Consider the following 11,076-nt stretch of genomic DNA (forward strand, 5'->3'; position numbering starts at 1 on the left):
CTCTCTCTCTCTCTCTCTCTCTCTCTCTCTCTCTCTCTCTCTCTCTTCCTCCCTCCCTCCCTCCCTCCCTCCCTCTCTTTCTTTTTCTCTCTCTCTTCTTTCTTCCTTTCGTTTTTTCTTTCTTTCTGATAGCACTGGATACTGAGGGTAGGGTACCACACACTTTTTAATCCTCACAGGTAATCCCACCTGAGCTACGACCCAGAACTTCTTTCTACCTTTTTATCTGAGAGATAGGCTAAGTTGCCCAGGCTGGCTTTGACCTTGAGCTTCTCCTGCCTCAGCCTCTTACGTAGCCAAGATTATAGGCTACGTCACTGGGCCTGGCTCCAGATGAGGCTTATACATTACTCTCTAACTCCTTCCTCCCGCTACCAGGCCCAGATAACTATATCTCCCCGTGTGGGATATCTCCATGTATGCGTCCAGCATGGGCAACTAGTGTCAAGGAGACCACACTTGCGGCTCTTGTGTTTAGTTTTCACTCAGCAAAATGCTCTCAGGGTTTGTTGACACTGTAAGAAGTCAGTATGTCATTCCTCTTGTGGCTGGACAACGGTCTATCATATTGATACGTGCTATGTATCTGTCAGTTAGACATTTAGTTAAATGTCAGTTAGACATTTGAGTTGTTTAGTTTGCGTTTCCTACTGCTGGGCTATTATAAACGTTATGGGCACTCATGATCCAGTGCATGCGTGAATATGTGGTTTCATTTCTCCTAGAACTGGAATGGTTGGTCATCTGGTAACTTGTGTTTCCTCTCTTGCGTGTCTCAGTCAGGGTTACTATTGCCGTGACGAAACAACCCGACCAAAGCAACTCGGAGATGAAATCAGGATAGAACTCCAGGGAAGGAACCTGGAAGCAGGAGCTGATACAGAGGCCATGGAAGGGTGCCACTTACTGGCTGGCTCAGCCTGCTTTCTTAAAGAACCCAGGACCACTAGCCCAGGGATTGTCCCAACCAAAATGACCTGGGCCCTCCCTCAGCAATCACTAAGAAAATGCCCTAGAGACTTGCCCACAGCCTGATCTTACGGAGGCATTTCTCAGATGACTGTGTCTTGTGTTAGGGAGACATTAAACCATGTTTATGTCGTTTAAAAGGCAGCCTCAGCACCTACATTCCTCTCAACTATATATGAGCATCTTAATTTCTCCACATTCTCAACAATTCCCATATCACTCTAATGACTGCTATCCTAGCAGGTATAGAACTGCTATCCTAGTAGTGACCATCCTAAAGCAAGCTTCTGCTCAATTTGTTATCATTAGGATGCATTCTCTGTAGACAGGAAAAAACAGTTAGATCGGATTCACCTGGAAACCCCTAGCAGGAAGCAAGCCCTTCCCTAGGCTGTAGGTACTCTCCAAGGTGAAGCTGACCTCATGGGTAATTCCTGGCATTTTCTAAAATACTGTGCCTGTGGCAGGTTTCCTTAGCAATGCCCTGGCATCGACCGACTAGCATCCTGTGTAGTGATTCAAATGTTCCTGACACAGCTGCAGTCTTTTCTTCCCCCTCAGCTCTTGTCCTGCAAAACTTCTCACCGTACCTGCAGGCATTCGGGGTGGTTTTCAGCAAAACGTTTCCAGTCATCCAGGGAGTAATGCTTGTGAACGGCTGTAAACATAGCATGCTAGGAAACAAAACCAGATTGTCAGGAGCGAGCCAGGGGAGCCCAAACCCCCACGCCCCGCCCCTAGCCTGCTGTAGTAAGCCACAGACAAAAGCATCCGCAGCTGCCTTTCATGCCTAGTTTGTTCTGAATGTGTCCCTGGGAGCCAAAATCAAACAAAGGTGTATGCAATGAAGCAATGAACCCCAAAATGGTCTCCTGCTCTGATGTGATCAGACAATGTGTGTTCAGTCTTGGGAAACCTGCCAAAAGGCAAGAGAAAGAATAAAGGAGCATCTCCACTCAGCTGGCCCACCTAGCTCTTGCCTACACCCAAGGCAGGTCAAGAACACACATGTAGAAGATCCCCTAGACCAGGAGAGTGACCATCCTGATCCAAGTTTCTGCTCACCTAACCGAAGGTCCTTGCCTAACACCTAAAGCTTCCTCCAATTTACAGCCTAAATACTTCTTGCTTAAAGCTACAAAGAGGGTGTTATGTTAATAACCCTACCTCTCAGGCAACCGAACCAGACTTTACCACCATCAGGCCAAGGCACTGCAAACACCATTGGAGTCTCAGAACAACTTTGAACAGAATCACTGTCATTCAGAGCAGAAATGGGGGTTAAGAAATATAAGAAATACATAGCAAACCTGTGTAGGGTGGCACGTGCCTAAAACTCCATCACTTAGTATGCTGGAGGCTGAGGCTGGAGGGTTGGCGGCAGGTGAAGGCCAGCCATGACATAGCAAGACCCTACCTCACGAAGGGGCGTGGGGCAGGGGAGGAAGAGATAACCAATTTAGCAATGGCTTATAACACTGGTTGACTTCAAACTTCTCTGCTCCATGGCCTCTCCTCTAACTTCTGAGTCACCCTACACCTCCAAATTCCCACTCTAAAGTTCTCTGACTCTATTAATTCACACTGTTTGTGGATCCCAAAAGTAGAAACCCCACAGAACCCACACATGGTTATCTCTGCCAATGCAGGCTATGGCATTCCTGGGAAATATTCCCATGAAAGTGGAAAGGGCATAACAAGTTCCAGGTTCTTCAATGAATAGCAAGTATGCAGACAAACCAGGCTATCTCTGTATTGCTCCTTGAGCCCCACACCCTTTTAACTGTGAGCTTGCTGTCGCTATAACAAAGAATCTGAGGTAATTAACTTATAACGAGGAAAGGTTCATTTTGCCTTGGTCTATTGAAGGGTCCATTGTTCTTGAGACTGTGGCACGTCAGCCCACCATGGCGGGAGTACAGAGCAGATCAAAACTATTCACCTTATACCCAGCCAAGGGAGTAAAGGAAAGAGGAAGACCCTGGAGTCCTACACTTCCTTTCAAGGTCACACCTCTAATGACCTAAAGACCTCCTTCAGACCCCATCTCTTAAAGGCTCTGTTCTTAAAAAGTACCACCCTGAGAAATACCGTTTAACACAAGGACTGTCAGGGACATTAACACATGAATCTTTGGAGACACTTTCTCACACCACAGCATACACTAAAAATTTGTTACAAGCAGTCATTAATGACAGACCAAGGAAAAGATTAGGAGGGGAAAAAAACACATCACATTCCTTTAGCGATTCATTTATTTGCCTCAGATCCCCTTCTGGCAGAGGCTTAGAGCTGACAGACAAACAGCCAATCCTCAGTCAGGTGGATGACCCCCAACTCCACTTGCTGAGCTCATAATCTGAGAATCTTTCCCTCCTCATGGCTGCTTAATGATGAATCCCACTGCCTCCTGTGATCAGACCTGCCACCCACAGGAGATGCTTTTCCAACTAATTGCACTGAGCTTTGTACTTGGCAGACATGACCAGCAAAATCAGATACACAGTTCCTGTGCTCATCAATCAGAGGCCCTCTAGTCTCCGATGTGGAAGATTCTCATGCCTGACACACGGGTCTGTGAGGCAGAAAATACCTACAGCTGGCCTTTCCTCTATTTTTTCCTGAGGTCAAGACACTAGTCAAAAGAAACCTTGAACTTGGTTGGAATCTATCCGATTTAGAGATGTGTCCTGCAGATTTGGGGGTCACTTTGGGTTTATATCCTACCTCTCTACTTGACTGAAGGCCCTGGGGCAAGATGCCCCACCTCTTTCTCTGTCTGCCTGAGTTCCTCATCCGCAAACAGAGCCTACCCTCATGGAGTTATGATAGGAATTGAGAGATACATTGAAGCAGAAACAATAAGCGTGCTGGCGGTGGTGGCGCACGCCTTTAATCCCAGCACTTGGGAGGCAGAGGCAGGCGGATTTCTGAGTTCGAGGCCAGCCTGGTCTACAGAGTGAGTTCCAGGACAGCCAGGACTACACAGAGAAACCCTGTCTCGAAGAAAAAAAAACAAAAACAAACAAACAAAGAAAAAAACCAATAAGCGCTCTCCAACACAATGTATTAAATACTACCTGCAAAGCAACTGTCTTCATTTTAAAGGGATGGCCTTCTCCAATACGGCATTCATCCTGTTGCCTAATTTCTTTTTGAAAGCCTAATTTCTAAAACTATCACAGGCATTTTCACAGAAGGTCCAGAGCCAAATCTAGACTATCTCACCAAGGTTCAGACATGGGACATTTGATTACAGAGGCAGGAAAGATAGGTTCCTTGAAACAATCGGACTCAGCAAAGAGTGAGAGAGTCCAGGCACGGGACATCTCCATTCTCCCAGAAGGATATAGGAACGTGGTTGTGCTCTCACCTGTGACATCACCACAGCCATCTCAAATGTCCCCACGGTGTCCATGTTGGCCACAATGATGGGAATCCCTGAATAGGTCTGCTTTGAGTTTCGAAACGTAAAGGTTCGCTCAAGATCCACCTGTTAGCAAGAAAAAAAAAATGGAAAGAAATGAGTCGGCTCTTACGTAACACAGGCAGAATTCCCAGTGTTCAGAGTAGGCGGGGAGGGTACCAAGGATAAGTCTACCTCAGCCCCTAGACTCTCTTAGGACCAGTGTTCCAAGGTCAGGACAGCCCCCCAAAGGAAACCAAGTAGTAAGCTGTACCCGAATCCAGAAGTTTAAACATCCCCACTGTCCCCACACATCGAACTAAGACACTAGATAATCTTTCAGGAAGCCCAAGATCCATGTGAGGTCACCCCTTTATCAGCCTCTCCAATCCCTCTGCTACTTTCTCTCTTCATCCCATCTCACGCTGGCCCTAAGCTCACACATGTACACAGTGATTCTCACACCCCCACTTCTGAGCACTGGAGAGTCCATTTCTCTTCTAGAGAAGTCCATCCACTCTTCCCCAACAGCAGTGACGCTCCTTCCTCTTCCTGTCAGGTCCTTCCCATCTCCCTGTTTACCATGACCCAGACTACAAATTTCCCAGCCCTGAGCTACAATTCCTTAATCCCTTTGCCTTTCAGCTCTGGCAGCAGCTTTGTAATTATGAGGGCTGGGGAAATACAATGCAACCATCTGTTTCTGAAGAGACATACTTGTTCCTCTGGCTCGCAGACAGCTGCAGGGAGGGCCTGGAACTCCTGAAACTCTAACCTGAGTGTGCATGTCACTATGAGCTATCAGGAATCCAGTAGGATGCTCAGTCAGGACTGTGGACTTAGCAGAATCATGTGCCAGAGCTGGGTCCTCACGAAAAGCTGGCAGAGTCAGAATTACTCCCGTGACCCAAGACAGTCTGGTGCTTCAGCGTATCACAGAATGGCCACTCCCAATACCCTATTTCTCAAATATCTCTTTCTGGGTTTGGCTAAAGAAAAATACCAAGTGAGAAGCTGAGGACAAAGGGAAAGAGAGATCCAGACTTCCTCTTCCTCAGACAGCTTACATAGAGCAGCCCCTTCAGATCTACACACATTTCCAGCTCCAGCTTTCTTGGCGGAATCCAGTCCCTCCCACTAACTCTCATCCATTGCTATCGCCAATCTCTCAGCCATGTCAGGAGAAATTTTGGTAAAGGAGATGCCTCAGTCAATAAAGTACTTGCCTTGCAAGCACGAAAACAGAAATTAGGACCACCAGAAATCCAGGAGAGCCAGGCACATGCCCTTTACACTTATGCTTGCCGTAAGGATACAGGAAGTGGAAGCAGGTGGATTTCTTTTTTTTTTCTTTTTTGTTTTGTTTTGTTTTGTTTTGTTTTTCAAGACAGGGTTTCTCTGTGTATCCCTGGCTGTCCTGGAACTCACTCTGTAGACCAGGCTGGCCTCGAGCTCAGAAATCCGCCTGCCTCTGCCTCCCAAGTACTGGGATTAAAGGCGTGCGCCACCACCGCCCAGCAGCAGGTGGATTTCTTAAAGCTGTTAGACCAGGCTAGCCTGACCAATTTGGTGAGGTTCCAGGACAACAACAGAGTTTGTATCAAATAAGATAGGAGAACCCCGAGGGTTCATACTGAAGGTTGTCCTCTGACCTCCTTATGTACACTGTACCCACACACTACACACATGTAAGTACACATGTATGGACACACACACTGTATGTTAATAAATCCCCTCTTTGAAATACTCTGTATCACTCACTGCTTTCCCTGGACTGTGTGCCAAGGTGAACTGACAAGGAGAAGCTGGAACTGTAGCCCTATAAGCACCGTGGTTCCCGAGCACAGGCAATCTTCAACCTGACCCCTCCAGATACATCTCTTTTCCATCTCGTTTAACTTGCACTTCACCGTCTGAGTTAAATTGGAGCACACTGTGCTGCAACCCAGACCCTTTAGCCTTTCTGTTCTCTCTTGCTTCTACAAGTCCAGAAGGCTAGCCTTAAACAGTGGGCAGTGGGAGGAAGTGAGGCTCTGTCATCCCGTGAACCTCCTAGACAGTGTCTCATCTCTAACGGAACTTCCTCCGTTGGTAAAACAAGTCAAGCTGACACCCTGCAGGGTGTCTGAGGAAGGCCATTCCTCTCAGCTCTGCACTACTATGGCCCTCCCATTCTTGGGTACAGACTGAAAACATTCAGAACCCGTGGTCTCACATATTCTTTTAATTCTGCCCAACACGTACAGGAGGAAAGAGCCTCTGCACTCCAGCTGAGATCACAAGGGTTTTTTTTTTCTTGGCATACCAAAACCTATCTGCAATATGAATGCATACATGCATGCACACACGTATGCATGTATACACACACACACACACAGCCTTGACAGTGAACCCTTGGCTTCCTATCTCTGCAAGGCAGACTCCTGGCACTGGAGCTGTGTGGTTCACCAGTGAAACCTGTGTTCAGCATATTCGAGGCTCTGCCTACAAACCTTTCCCTCCCAAGTGATATACAGCAGATTCTTCCCAATAGTTAGTTCTAAGAAAGAGAAATGAAATTATCTGTCCTAACCTTATCTACACATGCACACACACACACACACATACAGAGTCCTCTTGTTCATGGAGAGATAAATACTTTACTCCAGCCTCCCAGGCCTTTTCTTTACTCTGCCACAGCTGCTGGATACCCCAATTACAGCACCCCCCAATACCCACTCAGAAAGTAGCAAACTGCCCTTTCACCCCCTAAAATAACTTGTGTCCTCTTTAGCGACTGAGTCTTGTCATTACTCAGCATTCTGCAGGTCTAAAGCACACACTGCCACATTTACGGGTAGTCCCATGTCATGAATGAGTCAAGGTAGGCTTAAGGAGCCACTACAGGAAATATGCTACACTACCCTAAGAAAAACAATCACTCATGGACAGGACAGAAAGGTACCAATATGAGACGGAGGAGGGAACAGGCCCTGCCTCTCACCCACACTTCCTCCCCAAATCCTCAAGGCCACATGAGACCATGCGTGTATATTAAGCTCCACAGATAATCACTGGCAGTCATAAGCAACTGCCACTTGACTCCCATGTGAGAGAGGATGCCCTAGAAGCATGGTTGGCCTTTTGGGCAAACATTCTAGGAAGTGGACTACAAAGGCCTCAGGATCAGATTATAGTCACTTGAGAAGGGAATTCCAGTATCCTTTCTACCTGGAACAGGCCTTCTGGATGCTGATGTGATCCCAGGAAGCTTCTCCAATGGTTCCTGTGCTTCTGAAAAGCACACGCATAGCTTAGCACCACTTCGAGCCATACAGTCCCTAAGTGCAAAGAGCAGCAAGAGCCCATGGTTCACACGGTGAAGGCCACCTTTGATGATCTCACCAAACATTTCAAGACCTCCCCAAGCTGCACAGTCAAAGCTTCCGTGTTGGAAACTGTATATTCTGGAGTGTCTCCCTAGGTGATTCCGAGGCACTCGGATCGTGATGAATAACAAATCCCGGCAGACCTTCTAACGCCACAAAACAAAGTTTACATAGGCTGTTATGGGTTAAACTGTGGCTCCTCCAAACAGCACTGAAGTCTTAACCGCAGCACCTGTGAAATGGAACCTTATTTGAAAACAGTGACCAAGTTAGGTTGAGGTTACCTAGGGTGCAGAACAGCCCTTATCAATGTTCTTATCAAAAGGGTAAATACTTGGACACACGTATACCCAAGAAGAACAGCTTATGGAGATGAAGCTAGGGTCTAGATTGGGTGTTTACATGTCAAAAGTAGCCAGCAAGGCAGCATAGAGCTGGAGACAAGCATGGAGGATGCTGTCTGCCTGGCAAACAGCTCTCAAAAGAAACCCATAGACACACCTTGATCAGAGCCCTCCAGCCTGCCCAACCAGGAGACAAACAAGCCTGTTGGAGCCACCTCTTCTGCAGTTCCCTGTTACAGCAATCTCAGGACACAACGCCAAGGTAATAAAATGCACAGTATCAGAACTCAGACTAGCCGGGCGCACGCCTTTAATCCCAGCACTTGGGAGGCAGAGGCAGGCAGATTTCTGAGTTCGAGGCTAGCCTAGTCTACAGAGTGAGTTCCAGGACAGCCCGGGCTACACAGAGAAACCCTATCTTGAAAAAAAAAACAAAAAAACAAAAACCAAACAGAACTCAGACTAATGGAGTCCCTTTTTACTGTAGATTCTCTCCACTCAGTCCTGTTCTCCATCCCCTGTGAGTCAGCCTGTCACAGATGAGAACTGCTAGCCCCATCTCTCTTTGATGATCCAATAATCATGACAGTGTTGTAAGCAGATAGAAGGGCATTTGCCATGTCCTAGGACAAGCAGATGGTTCTCTACTGTGCGTATTCTCCAATCCCAACTTTCAAAATCCGGTGTTAATATGTTAAAAGTTAAATAACAAACAAACAAACTCTTGCTGGCTGAGGAGATGGCTCAGCCATTAAAGCGCTTGCCACACAACATGAAGATCTGAGTTTGATTCCCAGCACCCAAGTTAAACAGCTGGGTATAATGGCACACTTATAATCCTCGGGGCTGGGGAGGTGGGAACAGGCAGAGCTCCCTGGAGCTTGCTGGTCAGTCAGACTAGACTACTCCGGAAGTTCCAGGTCAGTGAAAATATCCCTGCATCAAAAATAAAATAATAATAATCTTTTAAAAAGTGGACAGTGCATGAGGGCCTGAGGGATAATACCAGAGGCTGACCTTTAACCACCACTAGTGCATCTGTGTACACATGTGTGTGCATGTGAACATACATGAATATGTTCACACAAGCAAAAAACTCCACTTAAGAACTGGAGTGGGAGCCGGGCAGTGGTGGTGCACGCCTTTAATCCCAGCACTTGGGAGGCAGAGGCAGGCAGATTTCTGAGTTCGAGAGTTCGAGGCTAGCCTGGTCTACAGAGTGAGTTCCAGGACAGCCAGGGCTATACAGAGAAACCCTGTCTCAAAAAAACAAAACAACAACATAAAAAAGAACTGGAATGGGGTGGTAAAGCCAGTACTGGGTCCCATGGAATGATGGCAGTCCAACGTGTCTCAGATAAATCCAAAAGCTTTAACTCAGTCAACAAATCCTGTGGCACTTCAATCTTTGGTACCTTGAGATAGACACTTGGGAGATGACTAGCCTGCTCCCCCATAAATGCATGCCTAATTGCACCAACTCTCCCTGTCCCCTGCCTCTGGACCAAACTTCATTTTCTGTAAACTGGCGAATCAGGCCTGGTTCTGAGGAAACTGTTGTTGCATTGGTAAAACCCCTCCCAGCCAGATTCTGTTCTAGTTAGTATCCATTTTATCCTGTGCCTCCCCCTCAAAGCTGTTGAGATGTTAACATCTATCTACTGCAGTGTTTCCAATCTGCTTCTAGATATTTTTTCTACCTGCGTAAACTCACTTCAAGCCCCTGGTTGTGCCTGCCAGATATCACAAGGAACACTGAGCTGGAACATTAGAGAGGCCAAGGCAGCTCCTTCTGCAGTGTCAGACAAGGAAGAGAGGCTCATCCACCAAGCAGGAGTGGCCAGCCTCAGGAGGCTAGCGCACAAACAATTGGAGCCGCTGTGCCAAGTAGCTCTCATAAAAGCTACAGTATGAGCAACAGACAGTCCTCGAGGGCACAGATTCTCACTGTGACAAGTATGCACAGATTCCAAGATTCAACCCACGCTGGGACATTGAGAGTGGCCATCAGCCCCAAACCAAGTGTTGCATGACATCATACTGCTCACATAAATATGAACACTGCCCCTTCTCAAGAGCTTTCCTAGTTCAGAAGATGCATAGAACCTTGCTTTGTATGGATAAATATGTATTTGTTTATAAATAAACTTTAAACATTAAGGGAAAAAAAAACAGACAAGCACTGAAGCCACCAAATTATTAGTCAGCCTAGAATGCAAACACTTCATCCTGACCTAGGTTTAGGAACTTACTGGCTCCCAGTTTCTATTCAACACTCGGGGGGAGGGGGGTCTCTAGTGTTTATTTTTGTTCCAAGGGTTTGCCCTCGTTCTTGAGCACCTGAAAGCACAGGATGAAGGGCAGGCCCAGCTGCATCTAGTCTGGATGGATAAGGGTCCATCACTTCTTCCCCATCCCACCTATTAAGTCCTGTCTTGTCCAGTTCTGCCTCCAAGCAGCCAGGGCCCCTGCTTAGGAAAGTGACTTGCTTCTACTCTCTCATTGGCTAGCGCAGGAGGCAGCCCTAATTCATACCAACCCTCCACTGGCAGCTGCAGACACTGCAGTCGGGCCTGGGCACCGGAGCGAGTTGTTTGCTGAGGGGATTTATTTATGGTCTTGTTTGTTGAGCAAGAGGGATGGGGCGGGCAGGCTGGCTTAGTGTCCCCGGGTCCTTTCAGGCTCTTCCTCCTGAGTTCCCACCACAGACTAAAGCCACGGTTCAGGAACAACTCTTCCAGCGAGCTCCGCCTTTCTAGAAAACTATTTATCCTTCAAGGTCTGACCTCGGCAGTCTCCTGTCTCCACCTGTTCCCAAGCGTTCACCTGATTATGGTACAATTAACTTCCAAAAGGCTCGAAAGACCCTCTTCCCAGCGCCACTCGCTTGTCTCCCTCTGGGCTGGAACTGCAGGCTGTCCAGTACCGCAGAGTGCCACCAAGGAGCAGGTCCCCAAGCTCAGCTCCTGCAAGACCATTTAAACTCGGG

At 47.3% G+C, this 11,076-nt stretch overlaps 1 protein-coding gene across 2 annotated transcripts in view; it reads right to left on the reverse strand.

The window, feature by feature from the left end:
* Positions 1-11,076, reverse strand: part of Gmpr (guanosine monophosphate reductase) — a 38,969-nt gene that overhangs the window by 26,983 nt on the left and 910 nt on the right. Inside the window, exons 2-4 of one of the 2 annotated variants that reach the window (XM_028763227.1) lie at positions 7,586-7,648; positions 4,343-4,462; positions 1,560-1,643 (exon numbers count right to left, since the gene is read on the reverse strand). In XM_028763227.1, the coding sequence (XP_028619060.1) occupies positions 1,560-1,643; positions 4,343-4,462; positions 7,586-7,648 (267 nt within the window). The remainder of the gene's footprint in view (positions 1-1,559; positions 1,644-4,342; positions 4,463-7,585; positions 7,649-11,076) is intronic. The other variant, XM_028763228.1, reaches the window with a different exon arrangement.

Source organism: Grammomys surdaster, unplaced genomic scaffold, assembly GCF_004785775.1.
Source record: "Grammomys surdaster isolate TR1022 unplaced genomic scaffold, NIH_TR_1.0 137, whole genome shotgun sequence".
Taxonomy (NCBI): domain Eukaryota; kingdom Metazoa; phylum Chordata; class Mammalia; order Rodentia; family Muridae; genus Grammomys; species Grammomys surdaster.